At 43.0% G+C, this 17,872-nt stretch overlaps 1 protein-coding gene across 2 annotated transcripts in view; it reads left to right on the top strand.

Annotated features, from left to right (window-relative positions):
- The first annotated feature begins 67 nt into the window (after positions 1–67).
- The window catches only part of KDM1B (lysine demethylase 1B), a 68,606-nt gene continuing 50,801 nt past the window's right edge, over positions 68–17,872 (top strand). Inside the window, exons 1-7 of one of the 2 annotated variants that reach the window (XM_010352704.2) lie at positions 68–242; positions 555–598; positions 4,824–4,923; positions 6,285–6,412; positions 7,793–7,882; positions 11,555–11,666; positions 16,633–16,749. In XM_010352704.2, coding sequence (XP_010351006.1) covers positions 4,837–4,923; positions 6,285–6,412; positions 7,793–7,882; positions 11,555–11,666; positions 16,633–16,749 — 534 coding nt within the window. In that variant the 5' untranslated portion in view covers positions 68–242; positions 555–598; positions 4,824–4,836. The remainder of the gene's footprint in view (positions 243–554; positions 599–4,823; positions 4,924–6,284; positions 6,413–7,792; positions 7,883–11,554; positions 11,667–16,632; positions 16,750–17,872) is intronic. The other variant, XM_030928672.1, reaches the window with a different exon arrangement.

Genomic DNA, 17,872 nt, shown 5'->3' with positions numbered 1-17,872 from the left:
AAATGGGCAGGGCGGAGCGAGCGCCGCGGCTAAAGCGAAGGCGGGGACCCTACCCATCTCTGGTCCCGTTGGCTCCTCCCACCCCGGGTCACGCCGTGACAGGGGCGGAAGCGGCGGCGGCGGCGATCGAGAGGAGGCTGGGGCTCGCGGCGCGGCTCCTGCCGTCCTGTGCGCGCGGCGCGCGGCTCCGGAGAGGCGCCCGCAGTCCAGGGCGGCGCGCACCGCCTCGGTGGCTCTCAGAGGTGGGAGACTCCCCACTCCGGGGGCGTGCGTGGGGGCCGTGGCGAATTTCGGGTGACAGCGTTGCATAAAGCAGCTTCGTTGGGGTGCAAGCCCTCCCTCTCCCCCTGTGCAGCGCCCCTCGCCGTAGTGGGAGGTGGGCGGGTGCCCCAGGGATGGATACCTCCTACCCCGGATTAAAAGAGGGTGCGGGGTGGGTATCTGTCTGAAGAAGGGGGAATTCCCGGGCTCGGGTGTTGGGGCAGTGGGGTCGCCAGATTCGTCGCGATGTTGCCGGTCTCCTAACCCCGCTACAATGTTTCCTTTCTGTACAGCGGTGCCTTTTCCCCGAGACTCCCGGCACCTCTTCAGCGAAAAGGTGAGCCCCGGGGCAGTTGCTTCTCCGACTTCGAAAAGCTTCCGAAAGCTTCTCGGAAAGCGAGGCGGCTGCAGCTGGCACCGGGAGTTTGGGGCTCCCTCCTGGGGACTGTCAGAGCCGCGGGAGAACCCCACGGTCCTGGAGTAGGAACTCCCTCGCTCGTTCTTCCCGGCCGGTAGGGTGCGGCCCGGAGCCCGCACAGCCTTGCAGGTGTTGTAGTAATCCTCTGGCACAGCCTCCACGCATTGAGACTTGATGAGCATTGCCAGGTTGCTGGGGTAACTCCTCTGGGATTGGAGATCTGGAGGAGGGGTGGCCCGATTAGGGTAGCTGTTAGTCAACGGCCGGGCAGCTGACAGGTGAAAGAGGAAGGAAGAGGCCGACCCAGCTGTAGAAAGTTGGGGTTCAGTGATGTGGAAACCAGCCACATAGAGGCCCAGTCTTCCCTTGGGTGAGCCTGGAGGACTCCCCAGTCCACTCCAGTTGGGGAATCCTCCACACCACGTATACACACATAACTCAAGGCTTTGGCCAGTTTTGTTTTGTGTTTTTAAATCTATTTTAGTGGCAGAAAGGCGGAAGGCTTCTTCAGGAGGTACATGAGAAAATTACCATCAATAATTAATTGTCTTGCAGGGAGAGTCAACAAAAGATATCTAGGCAATTGGGGATTTAATATTGAATCATTGAACTGCATGTTGAATATTGAATAATTCAATATTGAATTGTATTGGATCCCTATTTCTGAAGATTTGATTGGTGTGGGAGTAATAAGGTGCTAGTCCCCCTTATTTTAAGTGTCCCAAAGGAAAATTACTGTTTCTCTTGTCTCTGAAGAAGTTTCTAGTAGTTTGTCCTATTTTTAGAAGTTGTACTGACTCCACTATGAATTTGTATTTTAGATTGGTCCTTTTGATTCATATTTGTATGAATTCTGTGTGTTTCTTAAACATCTTTTTGAGGCCGGGCGCTGTGGCTCACTTCTGTAATCCCAGCATTTTGGGAGGCCGAGGTGGGCGATCAGTTGAGGTCAGGAGTACTTCAAGACCAGCCTGGTCAAGGTGGGAAAACCTGGTCTCTACTAAAAATACAAAAATTAGCCGGACGTGGTGGCACACACCTGTAATCCCAGCTACTCGGGAGGCTGAGGCAGAAGAATCGCGTGAACCTGGTGGGGTGGAGGTTGTAGTGAGCCGAGATGGCGCCACTGCAGTCCAGCCTGAGCCACGGAGGAAGACTCCGTCTCAAGAAAGAAAAAAAAAAAAAAAAACTTTTTGAATAAGCTGCTTGAGAAAAACCTAGGAATTATAATGAAATCTGCATATTGATATATCCACTTATATATTTACCAAAAAAACTCACTTTTTTCTTTTATCACATTAAAAGAAAACCAAAGCCAAATTTTAAATGCTTGAATTAAAAATTAGAAATATGTGTATAATATTGAGCATGAAACCAATTGATTATATTTAGGTGTGTTTATTAATTTGAAAAATCAAAAAGGAAAACATTTTAATATACTGAAAAGCTTTTTCTTCATTTTAAGACCTAAGGACCCAGCAAGTGGAAATATATAAATTACATTAAGTGTCAAAAATTCTTAGAATGGATTCATATAACCCTCAATTGTATAATTAAAGTTGAAAATATACTATCATAAAAACCTTCAGATTTAATAATGGCTTTTATAACTCATGTTTTCATTTCCTTGTTAACTATTTCTTGAATTCTTTGTTGCATTAAGTACATATTTTCTAGTATTCAGTTAGAGTTAAATGTTTGATGAAATTTCAGGAAACTATACTTTCTTTTGAGAATGCACACCTTCCCAGGTGACAGGGTCAAATGTTGCATGAACCTAGGCTGATTCATTTATGTTCCTAAACCCCACATTTGACTTCAGATATTTTTGCTATAATACTTACACATGCTATACATTTACAAATACTATATTATATATTTACATATACTATATTTATGGTTCATGTTGTGAATAATGTCAGGTATATTTTATATATAAATGTAGAGATTTGTATACATATATAAGAATTCATATTTATATGTGTCTATGGAGAAATTTGTTAGAGTGGACAGCCTGTTTAAAATAGAGTCCAAAAAGCCTTCTTTGGGTATAACAATTATAGGTAGATAGTATTTTTTTTTTTGAGACGGAGTCTCGCTCTGTCACCAGGCTGTAGTGCAGTGGTGCGATCTCAGCTCACTGCAAGCTCCGCCTCCCGGGTTCACACCATTCTCCTGCCTCAGCCTCCTGAGTACCTGGGACTACAGGTGCCCGCCACCATGCCCGGCTAATTTTTTTTTTTTTTTTTTGTATTTTTAGTAGAGACGGGGTTTCACCATGTTGGCCAGGATGGTCTTGATCTCCTGACCTCGTGATCCGCCTGCCTCGGCCTCCCAAAGTGCTGGGATTACAGGCGTGAGCCACGGTGCTGGCCGGTAGATAGTACTTTTAACATTATTAGCATTTTCTCCAACAGTGTGATAGATGCTGTAGAACTAAATGGCAGTTTATTTAATGCTTAAAGGACTGTAATGCATTTCAGAACATGTAGGGATTATGTGTTCACAGCTAACATAATATTTATTGGTTCTGAAAAAGTGAAGATTAAGTCAAAGGAGTCTGGCTGCAGTGGCTCACACCTGTTATCTCAGCACTTTGGGAGGCCGAGGTAGGCGGATCACGAGGTCAGGAGATTGAGACCATCCTAACACAGTGAAACCCCGTCCCTACTAAAAAATACAAAAAAAATTAGGCCTATGGTGGGGGGTGCCTGTAGTCCCAGCCACTCGGGAGGCTGAGGCAGGAGAATGGCGTGAACCCGGGAGGTGGAGCTTGCAGTGAGCCGAGATCACGCCACTGCACTCCAGCCTGGGCAACAGAGCGAGACTCCATCACCAAAAAAAAAAAAAAAAGTCAAAGGAAAATTATCTGTAACATTGATGTCAAGATGTCCCAGAGTCAATGTAGATGGCAAAGTGAATTTTTCCGTAGGATGTTAATAATCCATGAAAAATACTCTTATGAGTGTTAATACAGCTCACAAATATGAAACAATAGGATTACAAGCTCCTTAAAGCTTTTCTCCAAGACTAAGATTATATATCTGGAATTTGTATTTCATGGTTCTACTTTTCCATTTTCAAATTCTTTATCCACAGTTATGTCCTATTTATTTTTCGTTTATCATTTTGTGTGTGCATGTGTAGTTAAATCCAGTGGAAGGAGATGAATGATAATTATAGATTCTATATATTACTGAGTACTTATGCTAAGCATTTTTCATTCCTTATCTAATTTAATTGAAAAAAATTCTGTTAGCTCTTAATCTTTCATAGCTGCTCCACATTATTTCTCTTGTAGACTTTGGTTCTTAATATTTGTTTAACCATGCTGTTATTGGACTAGTTTGGGAAGTTTTTTCCAGTAGAAGATACCAGTGCTTCTATCGAATTTAGATCTGTATATTCAGTAGTGACTAGTTGGTTTTCTTGATATTTATTTGTTGAGTTGTACTAAGAAGGAATGAATGAGTTTTCTTTTATTTTATTTTTTTAAGATGGAGTCTTGCTCTGTTGCCCAGGCTGGAGCGCAGTGGTGCAATCTTGGCTCACTGCAACCTCCGCCTCCCTGGTTCAGGCAATTCTCCTGCTCCAGCCTCCTGAGTGGCTGGAAGTACAGGCACATGCCTCCACACCTGGCTCATTTTTGTATTTTTAGTACAGATGGGATTTCACAATGTTGGTCAGACTCGTCTCGAAATCCTGACCTCGTGATCCGCCTGCCTGGGCCTCCCAAAGTGCTGGGATTACAGGCGTGAACCACTGTGCGCGGCCATGAGTTTTCTTTTTGAAGTATAGTAAGAGATCAAAGTGCAGGAACTGCTAAGAAGACACGGTAAAATGGGGAGGAACATAGACAAAACTAGGTAGTTTTCCTCATTGAATTTTATAAACATAGTGTGATTTGTTTATTGGTCACACTACTTGGAGCTGAGGTGAGAGAATCGCTTCAGCCCAGGAGTTCCAGGCTAGCCTGGGCAACATGGCGAGACGTCTCAAAAAAAGAAAAAAAAAGAAAATTGTAACTTTGTATCCAGGCAATCTAATATACATTCTTACCTACTAAAGTGTGTAATAACTTGCTCCAGACTGTTAAAAATATTTGCTGGTGCTAATATTTAATGCTCTGATTTTTCTTTTGCAGATTATTTAATGTAATGGCAACCCCACGGGGGAGGACCAAGAAAAAAGCATCTTTTGATCATTCTCCGGATAGCCTTCCTTTGAGGAGCTCCGGTAGGCAGGTAGTGTTCATTTATTCATTCAACAAGCCTTTTTTGAGCATGCAGAATTACTGATTGGGACTGGAGAATTAGAGTTGAAAAGACTATTCCAGTCCTCAGATTGCTTATATTCTAGTGGAGAAATTCTCAGCATGGTCATAACACAGTGTGATAACATGATAGAATATAGAAAATAGAAGCATTATCTGGCAGAGGGAACTGTAAGTATAAAGGTGTAGAGTGTGAATCAGCATAGGATGTTCAGAGAATCACGGCTGTGTGGTTGCTTCCAGAATGTGAGGCTGGGGCCAGATCATGGCTGGCTTGGATGTCATTCATAGGAATTTGGACTTCAGCTTGTAGTTGGTTGAGTGCTATTGGAGGGTTATGTATAGGGCTTTTTGGGTAGGGCTTTTGTTCTTTTGAAAGAAAAAATTGAGGAATGTAATTCGTTCTCTATGATTTTTCTAGCTTTTTATTTAAATTACTGAGAGAGGGCTGGGCACGGTGGCTCATGCCTGTCCCAGGACTTTGGGAGGCCGAGGCGGGTGGATCACGAGGTCAGGAGATCAAGACCATCCTGGCTAACATGGTGAAACCCCTTATCTACTAAATATACAAAAAATTAGCTGGGCGTGGTGGCAGGAGTCTGTAGTCCCAACTACTCGGGAGGCTGAGGCAGGAGAATGGCATGAACCTGGGAGGCGGAGCTTGCACTGAGCAGAGATTGCACCACTGCACTCCAGCTTGGGCGACAGAGCGAGACTCCATCTCAAAAAAAAAACAAAACAAAACAAAACAAAAACTGAGAGGGTATAACTGCTCTAAGTAAAGAAAGAAAAAAAAAGTCTCAATTGGGAATGACTTTTTTTTTTGACTCATGTCACTTTTTTTTTCTTTTTCTTTTGAGACAGTCTCCTCTGTCCCCCAGGCTGGAGTACAGTGGCACAATCGTGTGTGCCACAATGTCTGGTTGATTTTGTTTTTATTTTTAGTAGAGACAGGGTCTCGGTATGTTGCCGAGGCTGGTCTTGGACTCCTGAGCTTAAGTGATCCATCTCAGCCACCCAAAGTGCTGGGGATTACAGGCATGAGCCACCACACCCAGCTGATGTCACTTTTTTCTAAGAAAGACTCATATGAATTTAGTTATTTGCTTAGACATCTGTTGTTAAAATGCTAATTCTCTATCTATAGCAAGTTAGTAAATTACTTGCACAGTGCAGTCACCAGGAAATTGCTGTATTGTCATCCCTAACCTACTGCCAGGATGTTTTTCACCTTCGTGTTTAGAAGTCAGATGTGATTTCAGTAGTGAACCTTCATCCTTAGTCATTTTGCCATCATCAGTGAAATTTTGACGTCAGCTGTGACTCCCTTAGGCGAAGAAGAAAGCAACAGAGACAACAGATGAGGATGAAGATGGTGGGTCAGAGAAGAAGTACAGGAAATGTGAAAAGGCAGGCTGTACAGCAACATGTCCTGTGTGCTTTGCAAGTGCTTCTGAAAGGTCTGTTTAGATGTGTGTCTTGACCTCCCATTTCTGCTTGTGAGAAGTTCTTTGTGGGAACATCATCCTTGAAGATAGTTTTGCTAAAGATAGATACAGATACTATAAGTCATCTAATCTAATAATAGAGACATTGCCCAGACATTTTGTATCTGGCAAACCACACCCTTCTCAAGGCTCTCCCTGTGTTAGCCCTAGCCTACCGGGAGAGGCCACACCCATGTCAACTTTGCAACACAGTGTCCTCAAATCCAGCCAACCATATCTACCTCTCCGAGGGTTGAGGGTGGGATGATGTATGTCATGGGGGGACAGTAGAGAGAACTCATGAGCTCTCTGTAGACACCAGCATTTGTTTACTTTTCACTGTGCTTTTCTCTCTCATGTAATGTGCCGCTTCTTCCCATATGCACATAAGGGTCTCATAGAAACTACAGCTAACTGCAGCCTTGCCATTTTTATTGTGAGGGTGACACAAGTATAACCTTTTTTTTTTTCTTTTTTACTTCCAGAGGAAAATCTTTAATTAAGGGTTAAGGTTCAGTAAAATCTAGAAAACAAACCCCCACGAAGAGGGCCAGGCATGGTGGCGCGTGCCTGTAATCCCAGCACTTTGAGAGGCCAAAATGGCGGATCACTTGAGGTCAGGAGTTCGAGACCAGCCTGGCCAACATGGTGAAACCCTGTCTCTACTGAAAATACAGAAATTAGCTGGGTGCAGTGGCAGACGCCTGTAATCCCAGCCACTTGGGAGGCTGAGACATGAGAATCGCTTGAACCCAGGAGGCAGAGGTTGCAGTGAGCCTGAGATTGTGCCACTGTACTCCAGCCTGGGAAGCAGAGTGAGACTCCATCTCAAAATAAATGAATAAATAAAATAATAAAAATAAACACAAAGACGTGGCGGTGATCGTGTTCATAGTGGCATGATTTTTCATTCTTTTGCTATATTATCAACTGTTTGACAAGTTATCTTTGCCAGATTGCCTGCTTGATGTTCAAATTACAGCTGACCAGATTCCCTCGCTGTTCAGTACTGGGCCCCATGTTATTCTCTCCTGTCCACATATGCAGCCAGCAGCAAGTACAGTGGCATCTGCCCTTATGTGTCATAAAACCCTATCGTTGCCCCAAGGAGTCTTCTTAAGACTGCTAAGCCCCAGGCAGCCAGCTAGCTTAGGTCCCATGGTCTAAGTCCCTGCATCCTCCCTGTGTGTTGTTATCTGCTAGTAATCCATTCCTGTTTCACCTGTCATTAGGGAGCTAAGTGGAGATAGCGCAAAATGGGTTCATAGATGGTGCTTGCAAGATGGTTTTTTTAAAAATGGGAGGAGAAATGTTTATTCATCACCAAAGCTATATGTTTTTCACTATTTTCAGATGTGCCAAAAATGGCTACACCTCCCGATGGTATCATCTCTCCTGTGGGGAACATTTCTGTAATGAATGCTTTGACCATTACTACAGAAGGTATGTTCGCTAATTGTGTGAGATTTCCGTGGAGAAGGGGACTGTGGCAGGGGCAGTGCGTGTTGTCAGCTGATTAAAGCTTAGTCCCCAGGCTTACTGAATTATTCAGCTCTTTCAGCCAGGCCTGCGATGACTATAACTTGGACAAGAACTTTGATGTTGTAGTTTGTGTGTGTGCATGTTTATGTGTGTGCACACTCAGGGATCAAAAAATACCTGCCATGAAATAGTTATTTTTTTTATTTTTTTATTTTTTGAGGCAAAAATCTTGCCCAGGCTGCAGTGTAGAGACATAATTTCAGCTCACTGCAATCTCCGACTCCTGGGTTCTTTAGTAGAGACGGGGTCTCGCCTTGTTGGCCAGGCTGGTCTCGAACTCCTGGGCTCAAATGAACTGCCTCGGCCTCCCAAAGTGCTGGGGTTACAGGCGTGAGCCACTGCACGCAGTGAAACAGTTATTTCTTTAGTCTGAAAGTTCTGGAACGTCTAGGAGACATTGATTCTATTTTATTGTTTTCAATTTCATTCATTTGTGCTCTAATTTTTTTTATCGTGTTTGCTTAGGTTTGATTTTTTCTTACTTAGTTTCGTAAGCTAGTAGCTGAAATTATTTATTTTTAGATCTTGGTTCTTTTCCAATAAATACATTTTTAAATGACATAAATTCCCCTGCAAGTAGGTTGTGATATTTCACAACTTTTGACAACTTTTATTTTCATTTAGTTCAAAATATTTTTTAATTTCTCTTGAGTTTTCCTTTTTAATCCATAGGTTATTTAGAAGTAAATTATTTAATTTCCAAATATTTGGGACACTTGCAGCAGTTTTTCTGTTACTGCTTTCTAGTTTAGTTCAGTAATGGTCTGAGAATATACTTTGTGTGATTTCTGCGTTTTAAATTTGTCAAAGTTTGCTTTATGGCCCATAATGCAGTGTATCTTGGTAAATGTCCCATGTGCAGTGGAGACAAGTGTGTATTTTACCATTGTCAGGTGGGTCTATCAGTGTCAGCTAAACCAAGTTGATTGGTAGTGCAGTTCAGGTCATATATACATATACACACACATACACATACACACACACACATACATACATCTTTCTGATTTACTCCTACCTGATCTTTCAATTACTAAGAAAAGTGTCTTAAAGTCTGCAATTATAATTGTCTCTTAACATTTCCAACTATAATGCAGATATGTCTATTTTTCCTTTCAGTTCTATACATTTTTACCTCATGTATTTTTTTCTTGAGATGGAGTCTCACTCTGTTGCCCAGGCTGGAGTGCAGTGGTGCTATCTTGGCTCACCATAACTTCTACCTCCTGAGTTCAAGCCATTCTTCTTCTTTTTTTTTTTTTTTTTTGAGACGGAGTCTTGCTCTGCCGCCCAGGCTGGAGTGCAGTGGCCGGCTCTCAGCTCACTGCAAGCTCCGCCTCCCGGGTTCACGCCATTCTACTGTCTCAGCCTCCCGAGTAGCTGGGACTACAGGCGCCCGCCTCGTCGCCCGGCTAGTTTTTTGTATTTTTTAGTAGAGACGGGGTTTCACCGTATTAGCCAGGATGGTCTCGATCTCCTGACCTCGTGATCCCCCCGTCTCGGCCTCCCAAAGTGCTGGGATTACAGGCGTGAGCCACTGCGCCCGGCCTCAAGCCATTCTTCTGCCTCAGCCTCTCAGGTAGCTGGGATTACAGGCATGTGCCACTGCACCTGGCTAGTTTTTGTATTGTTAGTAGGGACGGGATTTCATCATGTTGACATAGCTGGTCTCAAATTCCTGACCTTGGGTGATCTGCCTGCCTCAGCCTCCCAAAGTGCTGGGATTATAGGCTGGAGCCACCACTCCTGGCTGTCATGTATTTTTAAACTCTGTTGTTAACATTGTACTTCTAACGTTGTGGATTTTCTCAAAATTAACCCCTTTATGTAATATCCCTTGTTTTCTTATCCCTGATAATATTCATTATTCACATTAATGTGGCTGCCTCAGCTTTTTAAATGTTAGCATGATACACCTTTCTTTGTTTCTTTACTTTTTACCTTTCTGAGTCTTTGTATTTAAAGTTGTATTAAAAGTAAAGTTTCTTTTCTTTTGAGACAGGGTCTTGCTCTGTTGCCCAGGCTGGAGTGCAGTGGCGTGATCTTGGCTCACTGCAACCTATGCCTCCTGGGTTCAAGTGATTCTCGTGCCTCAGCCTCCCGAGTAGCTGGGATTACAGGTGTGCGCCACCATGCCCAGCTAATTTTTGTATTTTTAGTGGAGACTAGATTTCCCCATGTTGGCCAGGCTGGTCTCAAACTCCTGGCCTCATGTGATCCTCCCACCTTGTCCTCCCAAAGTGCTGGGATTACAGGTGTGAGTCGCCATGCCCAGCCTAGAGGAGATTTCTCGTTTACACATATATATTTTTTGTAATCCCACTGACAATCTGTCTTTTAATCTGTATGTTTATGCTATTCATGTTTTAAGTGATTGTTGATATAACTGGATTAAAATATCTTGCTAGCTGTTTTCCATATGGTGCATTTTATTCTTTTTCCCCTTGCTCTGCGTTCTCTGATTTTTTTTTTTTTTTTTTTTTTTTTTTGAGACAGAATCTCGCTCTCTCCCCCAGGCTGGAGTGCAGTGGTGCAGTCTCGACTCACTGCAAGCTCTGCCTCCCGAGTTCACGCCATTCTGCCTCAGCCTCCCAAGTAGCTGGGACTACAGGCGCCCACCACACCTGGCTAATTTTTTGTATTTTTAGTGGAGTTGGGGTTTCACCGTGTTAGCCAGGATGGTCTCTATCTCCTGGCTTCGTGATCCGCCCACCTTGGCCTCCCAAAGTGCTGGGATTACAGGCCTGAGCCACCGTGCCTGGCTGCCTTCTGTGATTTTAATGGAGCATTTTTATGATTGTATTGTATTTCATCTACTGATACAATTTTTAATGATTGCCCTAGGATTTACTACACACATTAAAAAATATTCTAGGCCAGGCGCAGTGGTGCACACCTATAATCCCAGCACTTTGGAAGGTTGAGGCGGGCAGACAACTTGAGTTTAGGAGTTCGGGACCAGCCTGGCCAACATGACGAAACCCCGTCTCTACAAGTTAGCCAGGCATGGTGGCGGGCGCCTGTAATCCCAGCTACTTGGGAGGTTGAGGCACAAGAATCCCTTGAACCCAAGAAGTGGAGGCTGCAGTGAGCCAAGATTGTGCCATTGCACTGCAGCCTGGGTGACAGAGCAAGACTCTATCTCAAAAAATAAAATAAAATAAAATAAAAGTATAAAAGTATTCTGAGCCAGTTCCAGCTGCTTGGGAGCCTGAGGCAGAAGCATCGCTTGAGCTTAGGAGTTCGAGGTTGCAGTGCACCGTGATTCATGATTGCATCTGTGAACAGTCACTGTACTCCAGCCCGAGCAACACAGCAACACCGTGTATCAAGGGGAAAAAAAATTAAAAAATTTAATTTCTCTTTCAAATAATACTATGCCTTTCTTAGTTTTAGATATTAAAACTGACAAGAATATACCCCTTCTGACAGCCTGTTTTATGGGTGCCATAATAACTTCTTCTACTTTTATAACAAGGCTAATTAAGTTTGTTACGAAAGATTTACTAACCTGCCTCTTGTTTTGAAAAACCTGATTGCTTATAGCGCGATATATTAATTTTTCTTGTTTTCCAGCCACAAGGATGGATATGACAAATATACTACATGGAAAAAAATATGGACTAGCAATGGCAAAACTGAACCTAGTCCCAAAGCTTTCATGGCAGACCAGCAACTCCCCTACTGGGTAAGGAGAATGGTGCTCTCCATCTGTGAAGTATTTGTGGAGCCAAATGCAAGAGGAATGGATGAAAATGCTATGTTTAGGAAATCTCTTGTTGCGGTTGTTGTTCTTTCTATGACTATTAAAGCAAATATTTTTTATTTTTATAGAAAGCTCAGATATTTCAACATAGTATGAAAGAGGAAACTAGGCTGGGTGTGGAGGCTCATACTTGTAATCCTAGCCCTTTGGTAGGCTGAGGTGGGAAGGTTGCTTTGTGCCCAGCCTGGGCAAAGTGAGACCCTATCTCATAGTGAGACCCCATCTTTACAAAAAAATTTTTTTGCAAGTCGCCAGGAGTGGTGGCAGGTGTCTGTAGTCCCATCTACTCAGCAGGTTGAGGTGGGGGAATTGCTTGAGCTCAGGAGTTGAAGGCTGTGGTGAGCTGTGATGACACCACTACACTCCAGCCTGGGTGACAGAGTGAGAGGCTGTCTCAAAAAAAAAAAAAAAAGGAAAAAAAATTGTTCTAAAAAAGAAAAAACTAAAGGCTCACCACCAGCTGGCTGAGCTTGGTACATAGCTTTTTAATCCTTTTTTTCTTTTCATATTTTTGTCTGTTTAAACACAATTTCATGCTTTATATACATGTACTGATTAGGTTTAAAATCAGGCTTCAGATACTATTTTTGTAACATTTAGCTTTTTAAAAATTAATTTGGGCCAGGGCTGTGGCTCACACCTGTAATCGCAGCACTTTGGGAGGCTGAAGTGAGCAGATCACAAGGTCAAGAGAGCAAGACCATCCTGGCCAACATGGGGAAACCCCGTCTCTACTAAAAATATCCAAAAATTAGCCAGGCGAGGTGGCACACGCCTGTAATCCCAGGTACTCGGGAGGCTGAGACAGGCGAATTGCTTGAACCTGGAAGGCGGAGGTTGCAGTGAGCTGAGATTGTGCCATTGCACTCCAGCCTGGTGACAGAGTGGGACTCTGTCTCAAAAAAAGAAGAAAATTAATTTGACTTCATATTCTTTTTTCATTTAGTCATTCTTTGAAAATATATTTTCATTATTACATAATATTGTTGAAATATACCACCATTTAATAAATGATTCGTTATTTTTTTTTTTCTGAAACAGGGTCTCACTCTGTTGCCCAGGCTGGAGTGCGGTGGCACAATCTTAGCTCACTACAACCTCCACCTCCCGGGCTCAAGAGATCCTCCCACCTCAGCCTCCCTAGTAGCTGGGACTCTGCACACGCCACCACGCCTAGCTGACTTTTGTATGTTTTGTAGAGATAGCATTTCACCATGTTGCCCAGGCTGGTCTTGAATTCCTAGACTCAAGTGATCCACCTGCCTCAGCCTCCCACAGTGCTGGGATTACAGGCATGAGCCACCACCCCCAGTTTTTTTTTAAAGATGGGGTCTTGCTCTGTCACTCAGGCTAGAGTGCAGTTGTGGGATTACGACTCATTGCAGCCTCAGTCTCCCAGGCTCCAGTGATCCTCCCACCTCAGCCTCCAGGGCAGCTGGGACTACAGCGTGCACCACCATGCCCAGCTAATTTTTTAATTCTTTATAGAGACAGGGCTCGATATCTTGCCCAGGCTGGTCTCAAATTACTGGACTCAAGCAATCCTCCTACTTCAACCTCTCAAAGTGTTAGGATTACAGGCGTGAGCCCCTGTACCCGGTCAATTTGCTAATTAAAAAAGTATTATTAGTAATGCTGAGCTTTGTGCATGCTTAAAGATTTTTTTCATTGAAGTAAAATTCATATAAAGTTAATCATTTTAAAGTGTGCAGTGCAGTGCCACTTAGTACATTCAAAATGTTATGCAATTACCGCCCCTATCTAATTCCAGAGTATTTTCATCACCCACAAGGGAAGCCCTAATTCTTGCTACCCCCAGTTCCTGGTGGCCACTAATTTGCTTTCTGTGTTTATGGATTTATCTATTTTGGATGTTTCATATGAATGGGATCATGCAACATGTGACTTTCTGTATCTGAACTTTTTCACCTAACGTAATGTTTTTGAGGTTCATATCCATTGTAGGATGTGTTAGTACTTCATTCTTTTTTATGGGTGAATAATATTCCATCGAATGGATATGCCACAGTTTTTTTAAGCATTCATCTATTGATGGACATCTAGATCATTTCAAGCATTTAGCAATTGTGAATAGTGCTGCAGTGAACATTCTTTTACAAGTATTTGTTTGAATATCTGCTTGCAATTCTTGGGTATGTACCTAGAAATATAATTGCTAGATTGTATTTGTTAATTATATGTTTAACTTCTTGAGGGACCTCAAACTCTTTTCCATAGTTGCTCTACTGTTTTTCATTCCTGTCTGTAGTGTATGAGGGTTCTGATTTCTCCACGAGTTTGAAGTGGTATCTCATGGTGGTTTTAATTTGTGTTTCCCTAATGACTAATGCAACCTTTCATGTGCTTGTTGTCCATTTGTATATCTTTGGAGAAATATATGTTATCCTTTGCCCATTTTTGTTTTGTTGTCTTTGAGATGGAGTCTCGCTCTGTCGCCCAGACTGGAGTGCAGTGGTGCGATCTTGGCTCACTGCAACCTCTGCCTTCTGGGTTCAAGCCATTCTCCTGCCTCTGCCACCTGAGTAGCTGGGATTATAGGTGCACGCCACCACCCTGGGCTAATTTTTGTATTTTTAGTAGAGACGGAGTTTCACCATGTTGGCCAGGCTGGTCTTGAACTCCTGACATCAGGTGATCTGCCTGCCTCGGCCTCCCAAAGTGCTGGGATTACAGATGGGAGCCACCGCGCCCGGTCTTGCTTTGCCCTTTTTAAGTTGTTTGTCTTTTTGTAGTTGAGTTGTAAGAATTATATATAATTTTGTTTGTTTGTTTGTTTGTTTGTTTTGAGACGGTTTTGCTCTTGTCACCCAGGCTGCAGTGCAGTGGTGCCATCTTCGGCTCACTGCAGCCTTCGTCTTCCGGGTTCAGGCGATTCTTCTGCCTCAGCCTCCCGAGTAGCTGGGGTTACAGGCATCCACCACCACGCCTGGCTAATTTTAGTAGAGATCGGGTTTTCACCATGTTGGCCAGGCAGGTCTCAAACTCCTGACCTCAGGTGATCTGCCTGCCTCAGCTTCCCAAATTTCTGGGATTGCAGGCGTGAGCCACGTGCCTGGCCTTTTTATGTATTTTGGATACTAAACCCTTATTAGAGCTATGATTTGCAAGTATTTTTTCCTATAGGTTGTCTTCTTTGGTAGAGCCCATTGGTGCCCAAAGGTTTTTAATTTTAAGAAAGTTCAATTTATCTGTGTTTTTGTTTTGTTGCTTTTGGTGTCATCACTTAGAATTCATTGCCAAATTCGAGGTCATAAAGGTTGACTTTGTTTTCTAAGAGTTCTGTTGTTTGAGTGCTTATGTTTAGGTATTATTTTATCAATTTCAAATTAATATTTGTGTGTGTGTAAAGTAGGGTGTCTAACGTCATTCTTGGCATATGGGTATCTGCCCACTTTTTAAAAATAAACCTTATTTTGGAATCATCTTTTTAAAATTATTTATTTATTTATTTATTTGAGATGGAGTTTTGCTCTGTTGCCCAGGCTAGGGTGCAGTGATACGATCTCAGCTTACTGCAGCCTTCACCTCCCAGGTTCAAGCGATTCTCCTGCCTCAGCCTCCCGAGTAGCTGGGATTACAGGTGTACACCCCCACGCCCAGCTAATTTTTGTTATATTTTTAGTAGAGATGGGGTTTCACCATGTTGGCCAGGCTGGTCTTGAACTCCTGACCTCAGTGATCCACCCGCCTTGGCCTCCCAAAGTACAGGCGTAAGACACTGCACCAAGCCTGGCATCGTTTTAAATTTACGGAGTTGCTAAGATAGTACAGAGAGTTTCCATATATCCTTCATACAGCTTCCCTTAACGTTATCGTCTTACATACCATGATTATTTGTCAAAGTAAGAAATTAACTTTGGCATAGTACTAACAACTGTAGATTGTATTTGGATTTCATCAGTTTCTTCACTAATGTTCTAGGATCCAATGCAGCATACCACATTGCATTTAGTGTGCATACTTTTTGACTAACTGAAAGTAAATTTCAGTTTATTTTATGCTTTTTTTTTTTTTTTGAGACAGAGTCTCAGTCTGTTGCCCAGGCTAGAGCACAGTGGTGTAATCTCAGCTCACTGCAGCCTTGACCTCCCCAGGCTCAAGCCATCCTCTCACCTGTCTCCTGAGTAGCTGGGACTACAGGCATGAACCACCACACCCATCTACTTTTGTGTTTTTTGTAGAGACGGGATGTCACTATGTTGCTCAGGCTAGTCTGGAACTTCTGGGCTTAAGCAGTCTGCGCGCCTCAGCCTTCTAAAGTGCTGAGATTACAGGTGTGAGCCACCATGCCTGGCCCTGATTGTTTCTTTAGGTTAGAGCTGGAAAATTTTTCTTTCTTTTTTTTTTGAGTTGAGTCTCGCTCTGTCGCCCAGGCTGGAGTGTAATAGTGTGATTTCGGCTCATTGCAGGGTCCGCCTCCTGGGTTCATGCCATTCTCCTGCCTCAGCCTCCTGAGTAGCTGGGACTACAGGCACTCACCACCATGCCCAGCTAACTTTTTGTATTTTTAGTAGAGACGGGGTTTCACCGTGTTAGCCAGGATGGTCTGGATCTCCTGACTTTGTGATCTGCCCGCCTCGGCCTCCCAAAGTGCTGAGATTACAGGCTTGAGCCACTGCGCCCAGCCTAAAAAACCTTTCTGACAAGACTCAGATCCCCTTGGCACTTTCCTCACCCTGAGAAAGTATTAAAGCAGAAATTATCCTAATGAGGTGAAAGTGGATTATATGGATGGTGGTGATGCAAGGAGGAGAAAAAATACTTAGGATTGCCAGCAGGTTGGAGAAGATGACCAGGTGGTGGAGAATAGAAATGGTAACTGAAGATTAGCTCACTTGTTCATCTTGACTTGGTACTTCCCATCTAGGTTCAGTGTACAAAACCTGAGTGTAGAAAATGGAGGCAGCTTACCAAGGAAATCCAGCTTACTCCACAGATAGCCAAGACTTATCGATGTGGTATGAAACCAAATACTGCTATTAAGGTATGTTCTCTGTCTTTTTGCTTTTGAATTAATTGATACATTAATGTAGTCAGCAAATAGTAATGGTGTATGTTTTTCATGTATTGTGTTGATCATTCTATCGAGGTTGTATTTGCATGCATGTAATAGAATCCCAAGTATAATGACTTAACCAATTAAGGATTTTACTTTTCCGTCATTATAAGCAGTTAAGACAGGCTGTCCAGGGTTGGTTTTGTTGCCCAAGGAAATCTCTTTGTAGTTTCCACTCCAGGCACCTGTAGTCTAACTTCCATCCTCAAGGCCACAAGGTAGTTGCTACACCACCAGTCATGTGTCCAAATCCTAAGCAGAAAAGGGTGAACAGTCAAAGGGTAAGAGGGTTGTATCAGCTGAGCCTATCCCTCTTTTATTGGGGGAAACAGGAACTTCCTTGAAAGTTCCATCAGTAGATTTCTGTTTATATCTCATTGGCCAGAACAGGATCATGCAGCTACTGTGGTTTTAATTTTTTTGTTAGGTTTGGTTTGTTGCGTTTTTATATAATGATGTTGATACCATAAATGCAGCTTCCCTAACTACAATGAGAACAGAGGAAGAAAATATTTTACAACTGAGCATGTTGGCAACAGTAAACAAAACCGGATCCTATTAGTGAGGAAGAAAAGATTAATTGATATGCTTGGCAATTAGGAATTGGCCATCGTTGTTATAATGTGCCTTTTTTGAAATTTGGCAATTACTTACTGTTTAAAAACTTAGTGCCTGGTGCGTGAAAGGTGTTAATCTACATAAATGCCACTGGTGCCTGCAGTATGTTAAAGAATCGTTTTAATCTCAGAAGTAAAATACTTTGTTTCTAGAAATTGAGATAAAATTAACATATTATACAATTCACCCTTTTAAAGCATACAATGGAGTGGTTCGTGGTGCAGGTTGAGCACCCTAGTCTGAAAATCTGAAATGCTCCAAAATCTGAAACTTCTTGAGCACTGAGATGATGCTCAGAGGTTCTCCTCAAAGGAAATGTTCGTTGGAGCATTTCAGATTTTCAGATTAGGGATGCCCAACCAGTAAGTATGTTGTAAACATTCCAAAATCCAAAACGCTTCTGGTCCCAAGCATTTCAAATAAGAGAAATTCA

This window comes from Rhinopithecus roxellana, chromosome 4 (assembly GCF_007565055.1).
Source record: "Rhinopithecus roxellana isolate Shanxi Qingling chromosome 4, ASM756505v1, whole genome shotgun sequence".
NCBI classification, from domain to species: domain Eukaryota; kingdom Metazoa; phylum Chordata; class Mammalia; order Primates; family Cercopithecidae; genus Rhinopithecus; species Rhinopithecus roxellana.
This window is presented reverse-complemented; position numbering and strand designations above follow the sequence as displayed.